The 14986-nt window shown below is 52.4% G+C and overlaps 1 protein-coding gene across 2 annotated transcripts in view; it reads right to left on the bottom strand.

The window, feature by feature from the left end:
• The window catches only part of SLC24A4 (solute carrier family 24 member 4), a 137781-nt gene that overhangs the window by 27687 nt on the left and 95108 nt on the right, over nt 1-14986 (bottom strand). The window contains exons 8-12 of one of the 2 annotated variants that reach the window (XM_069465234.1): nt 13124-13149; nt 11536-11589; nt 9402-9544; nt 4852-5021; nt 489-693 (exon numbers count right to left, since the gene is read on the bottom strand). In XM_069465234.1, coding sequence (XP_069321335.1) covers nt 489-693; nt 4852-5021; nt 9402-9544; nt 11536-11589; nt 13124-13149 — 598 coding nt within the window. The remainder of the gene's footprint in view (nt 1-488; nt 694-4851; nt 5022-9401; nt 9545-11535; nt 11590-13123; nt 13150-14986) is intronic. The other variant, XM_069465235.1, reaches the window with a different exon arrangement.

The raw sequence follows: 14986 nt of genomic DNA, 5'->3' as shown, positions 1-14986 counted from the left end.
GTCCGATCTGACTTGTTTACGGGTAGAAGAGGGCTTCACATATATAAAGTGTAACTGTCTAAGAGTTATTTGTGGCCTTAGAACACCCTGTCCCAGCAAATAAGCGATGTGCGGGCAAAGTGGCCTTCCCATGCAGCAAGGGTTGAGACAGTCTGAGAAAGTCCATAAAAATAACGTTGATTGCTTTTTCTTATTGTGAAGACCAGTTGCCCCGAAGGCTTAAGTGCAGTCACTAGGGGTCACTGGTGCTGCCCAAGCCACCAGCTGGCCTGTTCTGGGGCCCAAGGCTTCTGCCACACCCCACTGCAGCTCTGGCCCATGGCTCAGCGCTGATGACGGATTCACTGAGCACCTCCTAAGCATTCTGGTGACCTAACGCCGATCCTGTGCACCAGCCCCCCACGGCCCTCCGGGTCCAGGCCTCCATCCTGAAGACCTGGGCTTGGTCTCAGTGGAGCCCCCAGAGCCCGGCATCCGCCAGAACTCACCGGGCACGGAGAAGGGGGACAGGAAGGCAGCCTCCACCGGCTCTGGCTCCGGGGGTGGCGGCTGCGGCGGCGGCTGCTGCTCCTGATCCTGCGGAGGGTCTTCGGGGTTCTCCACGGGCACGTTCCCGTTCTCGATGTTCTCATGCCTGCCGTTCTGCAGCGGCTTGCTGCCCACTCCGTTGGCCGAGTTGATCAGTCGCTGCCGCTGGGTGGACAGGAGGCAAGTCAGACACCAAGGCCTGTGACAAATGTCACACAACCGCCTTGTTCCTTACACTCAGCTCCCACAGCTTCCTAGGACACCACCCTTGGAGACAGGTTTGTCTGAGAATCAGCCTAAAGGCCTTGAAATCCACCTAAATTTGTTCACTTCTATTTGGATGGTTACCAGGAGGATTTAACGGAGGGCCTGGGCCTCCCCTTCTTGGTGCCAAATCGACAACCCAGCCCACGATGCCAACAACACCATCATTCCACGTTCACAGTGGTGGATGGTCATAGCCACCTGCGGACTGTCACAGGGAAAGCCCTGCATGGTTTTCGTGATTTTTAATTTCTTTTTAGGTGTATCATACCTAAGTGTACTTATCTTAAGTGCATGGCTCAGTGTTGTTTTACATCAAGATAGACTCGCAGAACATTTCCAGCCCCTTAGAGAACTCCCGCAGGCCCCCTCCTAGCCTATGTGCCCTGACTCCAGAGATAACCAAGGTAACCACTCTGCTGACTTTTATAAACATCAGTTTTTCCTGAACTTCAACTTCACATAAATGGATTCAGACATTACATGCTATTTTATGTCTAGCTTCTTTCATACCACTTAACACCCATGAGGTTCACCCATGTTGTTGCGTGAGTCAGTAGTTTGATATTCGTCATGGCTGTATAGTATTCTACCGTACGGGTAACCCACACTATAGCCCTCACTTGTTGATGGGCGTTTGAATTGTTTCCTCTTTTTGGTTACGATGAAGAATGCAGCTGTGAACACTTGTGTATGTGTCTTTCTGTGGACACAGCCACTCATTCCTCTTGGGTATTTACCTGGGAGTGGGCCGATGGGTCAGAAGGTAGGTACATATTGAACCATTTTACACTCACACCAGCACTGGGTCCGAATTTCAGATGCTTCCCAACCTTATCAATGTTCGGTATCATCAGTCCTTTTAATTTTAGCCATTCTGGTGGGTGTGTGCTGGTCCCTAATTGTGGTTTTAGTTTCCATTTCCCTGACTGATGACATTGAACATCTGATTGGGTGGCTGGCCATTTGGATGGCCTTTTCGGGTCTTTCAGCACGTCTAACGAACGTGTTCTCAAAGGCAAATGTCCGTGACCAAATCCACCCCCTGCCCTCCCCCATCTCGTTGTGGCTACTGACAAAGGCTGCTTCCGCTCTACCAAGCCCAGGTGCACCTTCCTCACCAGGCCTGTGGGGTTCTAGTAAACCAGCACAGACAGATTCCACACTTCACGAAATCAACAGGTTTCCACTTTCCCAAGAACCTACTTGCCTTTGCACAGCTCACCTTTATCTGGCTCTCAGCAAAAATATTTACCAATCAGCTTTAGGCTTTGTGGGCAATGACTGTCACACAAGGGACACATACATCCCCCAGCCAATTACTTCAGCAGGAGGCCAGGGGACAGGAAACATGTCCCCAAGGCAATACTCTATAACTCTGCACCCAACACCTATCCTTGTGGTTATGGGGTGTGGAGCCATTATATCACTTAAATGGAAGCATGTTATTTCTCTAGAATAAAAAACTGACCATTTGACTGCCTTCATGTTGGTGTTTAGCATGGACTTCTAAATCATGAAGTCTAGGGTGGGGTGGGAGTTTTTAATTTTTTTCCTACAGGGAGTCTACGATACTTAGCCCACCAAAAAGAACAAAGTGACCTATGCCTGAGACACAGGCCCAGACATGGAGGCATGATATTTTGATACCCAAGGTTAAATGACAGGTCATCCTTGGAGTCCCCCCTCAAAAAAACAAAACTAGCTGTACAAGGACAGAATTGCAGTGGAGGTGGGTATGACTTAGCAGTAACACGAATGGTGGGGACTGGGTGGGGATGGCTCCTAACTCCAGCTTACTAAGAATCAACAGACAATGGTACCTAGAAAAAAATATCTAAAGATAGCTGAAGCTATATCAAAAGAGGCATTGATTATAACACAAGGGAGGTGACGTGTTGGGAGAGACATACCAGAAGGTATCCATAGGAGAGTAGCTGGATGGTGAGGACTGGAACCCTGCCACCATTCCAGGGACGTTACACTCAAGGAGAGAATTAGGGGTGGCAACTGATGCCTGATGTTTTCATGGCTGCCATGTGGAAGAGGCAACCACCACCAACTCAAGCAGGCCTGGATATTACGAGACAGAAGGAAGGGGCCGGGGCTGGGGACCAGGTTGACCCCTAGGGACGTATGCATCTTCCCTTTGAGTCTAGACTCAGATTTGGGTTGGAATCCCTGCTCCGCCCCTCAGTTGTGTGGTGATGGGCAAATTACTTCACCTAAATTGGAAATACCACGGTGCCTCGGAGGAAAGTTGTAAGATTAAAGCTGTAACACAGGTAAGATGTCCTGCACCCGCCTGGCACATAGCAGGTGCTCAGTAAACTACAGCCAGTTTTGCTGGCTCAAAATGACAGCATCCAGGTATAACACTGTGGGGATGAAGGAGGTGGGTGACCAGGTGGGACAGGTTCACAGGAGGGGGGAACGAAAGGTGGCTGCATTTCTGGGCCCTGTTGGTAACTCACCGCAGTGGCTTTGGGTGAGGACAGTCAAGTCAGATCAAAGCAGCCTTAGAGTGAAGGAAAACAAAGCCCTCCTCCATGCCCCTAATACCTGCCCCCCACCCCCACGTACCCAGCCTCCTGCAAACCCTCTCTCAGCTGCTTTGCCCTCTTTGATAATGAACAAACACGGGTATCATCCCATAGGCATTTCTGCCATGGAGTAATTTTAGCTTTGCAAACATCTCTGTAACATTCTGGAATTAAAATGACTGAAGAAGACATGAGACCAAAGGGTCCTAATGAACAACTGTGAAACCAGGCATGGTATAGTTTTTTACCCTCCCTACTTCCATTCCATGAAGAACTTCCCTAAAGTCATTGCTTAACCTCCAGGCCCAGCCTTGCAATGTGTGTCACTGACAATTTTAGAGCTGACCACACCCCATCCAATGCCCTTGGATCAAGTGGGTTAGTGGTGGAGGCGAGATTAAAACTCAGGATTCTGCCCCCTGAACCCGGCCTCTCGGGCTCCGAGCTGCCTGTAGGGCAGGCCAATCCCAACACGGTAGAACATGAAGTTTTCCCAGGAGCTTAAAATATCTGGGGCATAACAACCAACATTTGACCAACTTCTCAAAACCTATTCTTTTCCTGGCTGCACATGTGATGAAAAACATACCATAAACCCAAGTCCCCAAATCCTTAAGAGTTGTTCAACCCCGGATCTCCAGTGGGTACGATTATCAAACCCATAAAAAATGACCAGGATTCAGTAAAACGTCATTGATTTAAATTTTACTGGACCAAAATGATTTATAATGATTCAAAGCTTGAAAAGGTGTTTCCCTTTTTTAGTACACTTTCCCCAGAGAGGGACCATTGTGTATGAAATCAAAGCAGAAATGTTCAAAACATAGAACCTTTAAGCACCGGGCAATATCATTCTTGTCTATAACCTGTGTGCTAACTACTAATTATTAGCAAAGTTTAAAGCTTGCTGGCCACTGTCTGCTCCTGAGGATAAAGACTTAAAATTCCAATATGCACAAATGCAGCAAAGACTGGAAAAGTTGGTGAGCAATAAGCCTGTTATCCTTGCGATCCTGTTGACACGTTAAATAATATTAAAACTTATTTTTTCAAATGAGAAAGAGACACACAACATAAAACATAAACACAGCAAGCGTGAAAAGGAAGTTCCCAGAGGCCATCATCAGCGTCTCAAGCTTCCTTCTAGCTTGTTCTGTCCACAGAGAACAGGTGTACGCGTTCATCTTTTTTCTTTTTTGGCCTAAATAACATTTTAAAGAAACAATCCATCCTTCAGACTGGCCTTTCTCCAATTAGTGCTACGCTAGTGCCTGGAATACTTAGTGCAACATCTCAGGAACTTTATGTGACGGCTGCCTGCTTTAAAAATCCCTCCTGAAAGGAAAATTTGCAGCCTGTGGGTGATGTTCAGCCTTAGGAGGCACCAGAGACTCCTTCCTAAAGCAGGTGCAGCCGTAAGCGACCCTGGGAGGGACCCTAACACACCAGGGCCTCCTGGCAGGGCCAGAACCCACCCAGGGCTGCTCGACTCTCCCTGCCCCTTTAGTGAACTTACCTCGTTAATTATGATCCTGCTGGCCATCCGCAGTCGGGTCCTGGGCCCAAACTTGTTGGTGATCATCACGCGCAAGCCTGCTTCCGGGAAGTTGAACTTGGGAGGGCTGGAGCTCATGAGCTCGTCCACCATCACCACGGGGCTTTTGCCATATTGCGGCGTGTCCTTCACTATTGAGCACAGACCACTATTAGCACTGATTCCTCTGAAAACAGCTCCCAAGCCCGGGGCCCAGTGACTGCCCCTTGCCTTGGGAACTCCCCCGGGCTGTGGCGCTGGCGGCCAACAGCCACCTGGAAGTCTGGGTGCCTGGCTTCAGCTCCTCCCACCAGTCAAAGTGGGCCACTTAGAGCCCAGTGGGTCCCCTGCTACAGGACACTCACATCCATGTGCTTCTCCTGCAATTCTGGGGCCCTGTCTTGGCTAACGTCAAGGGTCTTCCTGATCTTCCTCTAAGCCTCACCAGGGCAGCCCACCTACAATATAGACAGGGGCCCTGCCCCCTCTCACCAAGACTCTGAGGGGACCTTTCTTTCCCCGTTTACAGAGGCTCAGGTGAAGCTTCACAAATCGACAAGGGAACATAAGAGTGGAAAATGCTGGAAGGCAACAGATAGTTCTGGACTTCCCACAAGGCCATGTGCTCAGTCTTTGAGGGATCATCTCAACCCTGCAGGGGAGGATGCTCCTAACTTCATTCCCCAAAAGACAGGCAGTGAGATCAAAGATTTGGATCCCAGGCCCCTAGACAGGCAACGGAGACCTGGGAGAGGGGCCTGCTTGTCTGAGGGTGTGCTGTGAGCTGCTGGCTGAGCCCAGTGACTTTGACAAACCCTGACACTCTCCAGGAGGGAGGCGTCTCTCTCTGACTCTTTCCTTCCCCTCCGGAGGCTGAACAAAGCACCCCTGGTCCCTGGGCCTCTTCCTTGCCACCCTCACAAATATGTGCAGTGCTGGTACCCTGAGGGGCTTGACATCTGTCTCAGGTCCCTGGGAGGGTCTGGTTACCAAAACGCTCATGCACACAGCATGCGGAAGCAGGCAGAGTTTCCCCTCCAATGGGCTGTAAAAACAGAAACGCCTGTCCCTCTGCATTGGTTACCAGTTCCCGGAGAGCATAACCGGGTAACCAGGGAACAGGTCCAGAAAGCAAACTCGTGCGAGAGTTAACTGCACAAAAATGCACAAACGCACACCAAACACACGTACTCCTCACCAAACAGCAGCGAGGCGGCTCAGCAGACAGGAGGCTTATGGGTTAGAAAAGAAAGCCAGGATGACATGCATCTGTCGGAGACAGACGCGAACCTCCAAAGAGGCGTGCGTCGTTGGCTGGGCTCGTGGTTGATTTTTTTTTTTTTTTAATGCATGTGTTATGCTTGCATGAAAGCTGACTACTTACAATTTAGAAGAGGAGGAGAGTTAAGGAGACAGAGGCCAACAGAGTTTGTCAGAGATGATTAGCGTGCGGTGGGTGCCGAGGGGCTGGGGCAGCATTCTTGATGGTGGAGAAGGTGCCGGGGTTACGTGGAGGAGGGTGTTAGTAGCGGGCTCCTTCTACAGGGAGGAGGCCCAGTGCCTGGGGCCTCAGGCCTTCAGGATGGCTCTGCTTCTACTCTGAGGAGCAGGAGCACCCCTGTCCCCGTGCCATGGCCCCACCCTGCTGCAGGGAAGCTCAAATCCCTCCCCCTCAGGAGCCCCCATCTCAGAGGCAGGTGACACCAGCAAAAACTGCAGGCTCCAGCTCCATCCTACAGAGCCAGGCCCTGCCTGGGGGGACAACTAGGCTCAGAGGAGGGAGCCTAGAGGCTTGTGAGACAAGAGCTGTGATACCTCACTCCTGGGGCACCTCATCCTGTTGTCACCCACCAAGTGACGAGGTGGTGTGTCCCAGCCCAGGCTGGCTGTCTAGAAGGGAATGCAATGACAGCATGGTTTTCTGGCAGTTCAGCCCAAGGCCAGGCATTGCCCCCCAACCTACCTGTGCCAAGCCAAAGCTGTGCCCAGGGCCGGGGCCGCCTGGAAGGATCCAGAGTGAGCATTTGGAGCTAGACTGGCTTGGTTTGGGGTGGCTGGGGGTCAGGTGGCCCTGGCTGTCAGGATGTGTGCAAGGTCACCTGAAAACCAGCCAGGAGGCTGACTGGGTGAGCTGAGCTGCGCAGCCTTTAGGAACATCTAAGACCATAAAGGCAGTTTATAAGAATGTGCGGAAAATGCTCTACCCTTCCCTTCTCCAGTCAAGAGGTTGAGCGATAAAAATTTTGATTTTATATGGGAAACACCAAAACCGATGATAGCAAAGTTGGGCTGAGAGAGTGTGCTCTTGAAAGAGTCTCCCAGCCAGCAACCCTTGCATTTCCTTCAGTGGGGCGGTTGCGTGGTGGCCTGCCTGGAGCCGAGGGCAGGGAGAGAAACTCCGACGTCATCTCCAGCGAGTCCATGGCAACACTCTTAGGAAAGGCAGAGGCCCAAAGCCCTGGTTTCCCCAGCCCCACATGGGATGCTCCTGGGTGCCCCTTCCTCCTTCTGTGGTCAAATGTATTTAGGGTGCAGTGACACATGCATGGCCCTCTGGGAGCCTCTATGGGGTAGTAAAATCTAGGGTGAAAAAACCCAAAGGCTGCGTCCCTGGGCCTCCCACTTTGCAGCTCCAGAGTCCAGCCTGCACCCCCCTGGGGCTGCCTCCTCCTCGGCCTTTAGCTAAACGCATTTACTCTGGTCAAAGTTGTAGAGTAACCGTCCCGAGTGCTGGGGAGAAGTCTTGGGTCCGATCTTTCAGTTTTCTAGAATTGTCCTGGACTTAAAGAGGTTTGGGGGAAGGTAACAAACCGTGGGGAAGACCCGCTGTTGCGGGCACAAAAGCAATGGAGACAGAGTCGGGACAGAGGCCAGGAAAGGCACCACATGGGCAGCAGCCGTGGGGACCCTGCATTCCCCTGGCACGGGTGAGGCCCCCATGTTGAAATGCGGGGCACCTCCCACGGGGCCTGGGGAGGGGTCTCCTCGGTCGGTCAGTCCCACCACAGGCGTCAGGTGGCTCCCGGGGAGGGCACCTGAGGAAGCAGGAACTTTCCACTGGCCTGAATGACTTGCCACGTGGTGTTTCTCTTCTTTGCCATGAAGGCCCAGAGAACTGGCAGCACGGGGTATGTGACTGAGCAGGAACAGCCTCTGTCCTGCGTCTGGGGACCTGTGACAGTCCCCTTGGAGCCATTGTGTCTGTGGAGCTAAAGTGCAAAGCAGCGGCCAGCGCTGCCCCCGCCCCCTCTGAGGAGGTTGTCCTGGAGACGGGCTCCCCGGGGTCGTCTGCTCAGCACGCATGAGACAGGGCACAGAACCCAACGCCAGGCTCTGCCCCTCAGGGGTGGGTCTCACGGCCCGGCTGTGGCCTGACCCCCACCCTCCCCACCCCACCCTGCAGGCGGCTTCCTTCCATATGGGGAGAGTCATCCCTCAGTAGGACACCTGCGACAGGTGCCACCCTCTCAGGGCTTACCTGAGACAGGACAGAAGCCCCCGTCCAAAATGCACGTGGGAGGGAACCCCTGCCCTGATCCGGCCCAGGAAGAAGACCGGAAAGAAGGCCAAAGAGTGTCGATCCGGCCCCCAGATGTCCCAGACTCGGGCAACGAGTCCCTTCTGAGACCACCTGGTCCCGCCTTAGACAACACCAAGGAGTTGACCTGACAGAGGACGGGATTTGCCCCTGGCCCAGGGGACTCAGGGAGAAAGACCCCCAGGCGGCCAGCGCAAGGCTCTGTCAGCGGGCTAAGGCCTCTAACAATACTGTGGGTGGGACTCACGCCTGCTTTTCAACATCCTAACGCAAGAGCCTGCTGGGCCCGGCTGCTCTGGGGAAGGGAGCGACCCCCCCCCTTCCTGCCATAGGGAATCACCTGCCCACTGGCTGGATTGTGACGGTGTCCACGGACGCTGCCAGTCAGGCCCAGACGATGTGGGGAATTCGACAAGACATGACAGAGGCTGGCTCCGGAGGGCTAGAACCCCCCGTTTTCAGACAAGTGACCAAAAATCCCAGGGGAAGGGGCTCCGGGCAGGGCTCTCTGGGCTGCCGTGGGGACGCCTGCTCAGCTTGGGGGTTCCCCTTCCTGCCTTTGTTTCCCCATGCAACCGTTCCCAGCCCGAGAGCAGGTGGTCTCTCCAGAACAGTGTTCTCCGGGACGGGGCCCAGCCAGAAACCACAGGGAGGCGCAGGCTACCCCGAGCCTCAGCTTCCTGCCGTGGGCCCCGTCGGTCAGAGGCACCGCTGCGTTTCTGAAGAGCCACACCGGCCTCGAGACTGCGGCAGGAGGCTCTGGGAAACTCCCAGGGATGTAACTACTGAGTTTTTCTTTTCTGGTGTATCTTCCCCTCCATTCTCCCTTCCAAGCAACATTTTCAGCACCGACTCTCCCTCCTCATTTAGGGCACCGTGACCAAAGCTCGGAGAATGACAGTCTGCGTGTGTGTGTGTGCTTGTGCGTGCAGGAAAGAGAAGGGGAGAGTGGCCTCCGTGATGGACCTCCGCCATCCTGTCTGCTCAGCCTTACCTTGCCTTAGCAATGGCACGGAGGGGTCGTCATAGCTACCGTCACAGAAGTCATTACCAGGCTCCAGCTCACTGTTGACCGGGTTGCCGTTGGCAATGCTCTTCTGTTTGACTGTGAAAAAGGCCTGCATCTTCACGTTGTACCTGCAAGTCAGGTGGGGCAGAGGTCAGGGCGGCGGAGGGGAGTCCCAGCGACTAGGTACGTGCGGGGTCTGCTGGGCCTCGCACCCCGCCCCGGGCACCCAGTCCGCACGGCCCCGAGTGCCAGGCCCCGAGGGCAGTGGGGAGCCTTGTTGGACTGAGCTACAGAGCCTGCCGACATGAGCCCGGGAACACACGTAGTCTGGGGGCGCCTGCTCCTACTTAGCTGGTGGAGGGCTTCCTGGGGGGCCTAAAGATTTTTGCCCAAGACAATGACTGACGCCTACTTACTGCACGGTACAAGCCTGCGCTGATAAAGGAAGCTCCGCCTGGCCTCGGGGACAGGCTGGAAGGAGACATTGCCCGGCCGTCCTCTCTCCCTCATCAGAGCTCACGTGGGCTGCCTGGCGTCTCCCCCCAACAGCCGGCACTGCCAGCCCCCGAGAGACGAGCGTCTCTCTCCATCCCAGAGAACCTCAGGCCAGCTCCTAGCTGAAAGGCGCTCAGAGATCATTTAAGGACATTCCTCTTGCAGTCTGCCGGTTTAGCACCCATTTTTTATAAAACATTATAAATGTTTGATATGAATGTGGGGATTTCTATTTTGATAAAACCCAGTGTTTTCTTTCTTTTTAATTACCTGTGGAGGTGTGAGAAGGAAGATAAACCTGAACATGGCCCGGATCATGGGTAGTTATGTTTTGTTTGTTTTTTTTTTTTTTTTTTTTTGAGACAGAGTCTCTCTCTGTTGCCCAGGCTAGAGTGAGTGCCGTGGCGTCAGCCTAGCTCACAGCAACCTCAAACTCCTGAGCTCAAGGGATCCTCCTGTCTCAGCCTCCCGAGTAGCTGGGACTACAGGCATGCACCACCACGCCCGGCTAATTTTTTCTATATATATTTTTAGCTGTCCATATAATTTCTTTCTATTTTTAGTAGAGATGGGGTCTCGCTCTTGCTCAGGCTGGTCTCGAACTCCTGAGCTCAAACGATCCGCCCACCTCGGCCTCCCAGAGTGTTAGGATTACAGGCGTGAGCCACCGCGCCCGGCCTTGTTTGTTTTTGGTGTGGAAAAATATATGTATATCTCATAAAATTTCACGTTCTAACTACTTTCATTTTTAAGTGCACAAGTCAATGGCATTAACCACATTCACGCCACAACCATAACCGCTACATCCAAAATGTGTTCATCCTCCCGAACAGCAACCTGTACCTGTGAATCGATAGTTCCCTACTACTCACATCCCCTGTGCTAACCTCTAGTCTATGTTCCGTCTCTACAAACTTGACCCTCCCAGATCCTTTAACGAACGTGGAATCACACACCATTTGTCCTTTCGTGACTGGCTTCTTTCACTCATAATGGTTTCAAGGTTCGCCCAGGTTGCAGCCTGTCAGAACTTCTTTCCTCTTTCTGGCTTAATAACATTCCTCACAGGTAGTTTTGAGACGGGTCTCACCTGGGCAGCTTCTGGAGGGGCTCGAGGTTGCACAACCCAGGACAGCGTTGGCATCCTCAGTACTACAAGTGGTGCCCCCTGCAGTTGTGCAAAGCTGTGGCCCTGAGAAGTGGCATTTTATAAAGCCTGGAGCAGAATTTAACCTCCTCGGCTTTTTGAAAAGAGTGGTATTAAATTATTAGGAGACGTATAGAGACAGCAAAACAGAGTGGTCACCCTGGGGCATGGAGAAGCTGCCCAGAGCCGGGTGGGACGGAGGTGCTCGCTACTTGTTAGGGCTGCAGCCTCAGTCCTCGCACACCGGCCACCCAGCACGACTCCCCTGGCTTAGGTGTGAAACAGCACCCCCAAAACAGTGTCAGAACACCTCTCCCCCACTCTGACAACCCCCAACAGGGCAGCCACTGGAGAACTGGGGCTGGCCCAAAGGGACAAAGATCTGGCAGAGGTTCTCGTCCCTGCTCTGACAAAAGGCGGGAGCAGGCTGCGGAACGTGGTGTCCAGCAGCCCAGAGGGGAAGAGGAGGGCACTTACTTCATGGTCAGGATATAAAACACATACAAGACAATGAGCACCAGGCCTTCCCACCTCAAAGAAAGAAAGGAGACAGTGGTTAGAGCACGGGGCCATGACACATGAAGGCTGGGACCGAGCAATGCCCAGTCCAGGACCCAGGTGTGTGGGAGACACGCCCAGCCTGCGGCTGTCTCGCTGTCAGAAGCCCCCTTGGTGACAGAGCGAGAGAAGGCTGAGGGGGTTCTTCTCAACTACAGGGGTCTGCAGGACTCGGGTGGAGTTTCCCCCCACTACCTGGGAAAAGGAGGGGCCGGGGCCACCACACCCCAGTACTCAGGGAGGGTAGAAGCCTGCGCTCATGCAGACTCAACCCTAAGAGACCCTATGGTCACCCAAGACCCTGATTGGGAACCAGAGAAGCTGTGGGTGCAGGTGGAAAGGGCCCCACGTCCTGGGAGGGTGCTTAACAACAAGCTGAATAAGTGGGGGGCACGGGGGCAGGAGCCTCCTAGGCCATGCACAGGTGCGGTGGGGCCAGGGATCTTTCTGGGATGCGCCATTACTGCTCTCTTGTGGGTGCAGCCCAACCCCAAAAGCAGTGGGGACCTTTTACCTCTGACCACAGCCCCTAAGGAGCCACACAAGCTTTACTTTGTTCAGTTACGTGCCTGGCACGGGCTGCGGTTGTTTCAGGAGCTTTTCCTTTGCTGACAAGGAGCCTGCAGACCAGCAGAGCCAGAAAGGGACATTTAACCGCCACCACCCTAACCCCGTCTACATGGGAGGGAAATGAGACCCAGGAGGGGAGAGGCCTTCTTGGGGCCATGCAGTGGGTGAGAGGACGGGACGGGACCAGAACCACGTCTCTCTGGGCCCAGGGCACACAGCTGCTCATGTCGGGCAGCGGATGCCCTCAGCCCGACTGTCCCGCTATATTTCAACAGATGATCCTCACAGGACACAGATCCTAAGCCACCGCAACGAGCAAGGAGTTTTTATGGCTTCTAAATGTAAGATGCATTCACACCCTAGAAACCAGAGTGGAAGGATCAACCTGTGCCTCGGAAGTTTGTGCTTTATGTAGCTCAACTAAGGAATTGATTCCTACCTCAGTGTCATGAAGATGAGTCCCTGTATTTTCTTAGGCTTTTTTTTTAAAGTTTACTTTCTTACAGTAAGAGCCTTAGATCACCTGGAGTCTATTCTTATGTGAGGTGTGAGGTAGGGATCTGATGTTCTGTTGTTCTATATGGATTCCCAGTTGTCCCTGGGAATTTAGGGCCCCCTTCCTAATTCACTGCCTTGTCATGACGTCTCTGCCATATCTCACATTCCAGAAACAGGCCCATTACTGGGTCCATATCGGTCATGCTTATCTTTTATAATATATCATGACATCAACAAGGCAGGCACATGAAGGGCAACAATTTCCTCGCTTTGAAAGGAGAAAGGCATGATCACTTAGAATGATATCCTGTTTACTTTCACAAGTTAATAAGCTTATGTTTGTTAAAGTAATTTTTAAAAAGATTCAGTGAACCCAACAAACAAGGATACTGGAAACGAACAATAAAAATAACAACAAAAATTAACTTTAAAAACTTACCACACAATTTCTTCATCATATATGAACTGGAAAGCAAAAGAAACAGAGGGTTGGGGAGAAACATGTTTATTCCAAAAGAAGAGTAAATGCAGACCCCCTAAAGCACCCAGAGCCAACTCATCCCGGCCTTGTCACATGCTGCAGAAAGCCAGGCTCTTCTCTGCATGTCTCAGTGTCTCACCTACAGAAGGTGGCCTTTCCTTTAGCTGAAACCTAGGCCAGCGGGATGCTGCAACACGCACCCCAGCTTAGCGTGACTATCCCTAGAGGCTGTCTCTAGACTATTATAAAGCCCGTGCTTTTTGACGGTTCACCTAGCTGCTGGGCACTGACCTGGAAGGAGCCTGCCCTCATTAATCGAACAGAGTTGCTAAAATCAAGAAATCTCAGACTGAAATGACAGCTACATGTGTGTATATGTGTGTGTATATGTGTGTGTGTGTGTGTGTGTGTGCATGTTGGGGGACTGCATAGTTTTCATAACCCCTTTGGAAATTCCAAGGGAGAAGGTCCAGCCTCTACAATTTGAAAGGATGCCAGAGGGTGACAGCGAGGGCCTGTGGCTTCCTAAGAGGATGCTGACATTGCTCTCAACCCAACCCAGCATCTTTAGTGGGAGACACAATTAAATGCTGCCTTCGTGGTCCTCCGACCGCCCCACATGGCCCAGGGTGGTGAGGCTGCTCCCACCAATCTGATGTTGGAGACGTGCGGGTCCCTACACATGGTGCCAGGAGAGGCCAGGGGGCTTTGTCTGGGCTTGGGGCCACTGTCCACTCTCCTGGATGTCACAGTGGGTGGCACACACAGGACCTGCTTTGGGAAGCCACTCAGAGGGTCTTCTTGGCCAGGCATTCCCCAAACTCAAGGCTCTGAGAAAGTGGCACCCCATAGGGGGGAGGGCGTGCCACTACCTGGGGAATTTGGGGGACATTCACAGGGATATTGTTAGTGTTTGCAGCCCAGTGGACGGCTACTGGCATTCAGAGGCAGCGGAGAACCAGGATGCCAGACAGACAAAAACACGTGAGACAGTTCTACAGGATGAAGTTTTTCCACATTTGGCCCAAGTCTTAAATGTCTGGATAAACATTCAGGTAAGTATAAAACAAGGACCTGAGCTTTGAACCTAACTTCATCTTACAAATCAAAGTATGTTTACATGGCTTTAGTAAATACTTAATTTTCCAATAAGGTAACTGTCACACAAATTGAGGGATGATTATACTTCACTCTGTTTAGATTTTCTGTATAGGGGCAGCTGATTATGTCACTGGGTCTTTTAGCATCTTTATGCCCAAACATTTACACACTGAAAGATGTATTCTTTTATTATAAATTACTTCTTTTCTCCTTTATAGTATAGTTAGGGCATTATGCTGATTTTTTTGAAACTGTGTATGGGTAGATTATTTTATGCATAAATTTCAGTTTTGGGGTGTGGCAGGCAGCCTCTAAGGCGGCCCCGTGATCCGCCACCTGCAATTCATGTTTGCCTTGAGCGTGGGCTGGACCTGGCACTTGCTTCTAACAAACAGAACGTGACAGAAGTGAAAGGACATCACATCAGGAGATGTGGTTACAAAAAGACCGCGGCTCCCGCCCTGGCTCCAAGGGAGCCCGCTGCCCTGCTGGGAGCGGCCCTGCAGGGCACACAGCCAGGCCCAGGGGCCACCCACAGCCAGGTGAGTGTTCCTGCAAGCCCGGCCTTGCCCTGAGAGGATCAGACCCCGGCTGACACCTTAACCGTGGCCTGTGAGGGACTCTGCCCAGGGCACCCGCCAAGCCATTTCTGACCACAGAAAGCAAGAGATAATAAGTGTTTGTTTTCAGATACTGGGTTTGGGGGAAATTTGTGACACA

The sequence above is a fragment of the Eulemur rufifrons genome, chromosome 2 (assembly GCF_041146395.1).
Source record: "Eulemur rufifrons isolate Redbay chromosome 2, OSU_ERuf_1, whole genome shotgun sequence".
In the NCBI taxonomy this organism is placed as follows: domain Eukaryota; kingdom Metazoa; phylum Chordata; class Mammalia; order Primates; family Lemuridae; genus Eulemur; species Eulemur rufifrons.
Note: the sequence above shows the minus strand (reverse complement) of the source record. Positions and strands in the feature narration are given on the sequence as shown.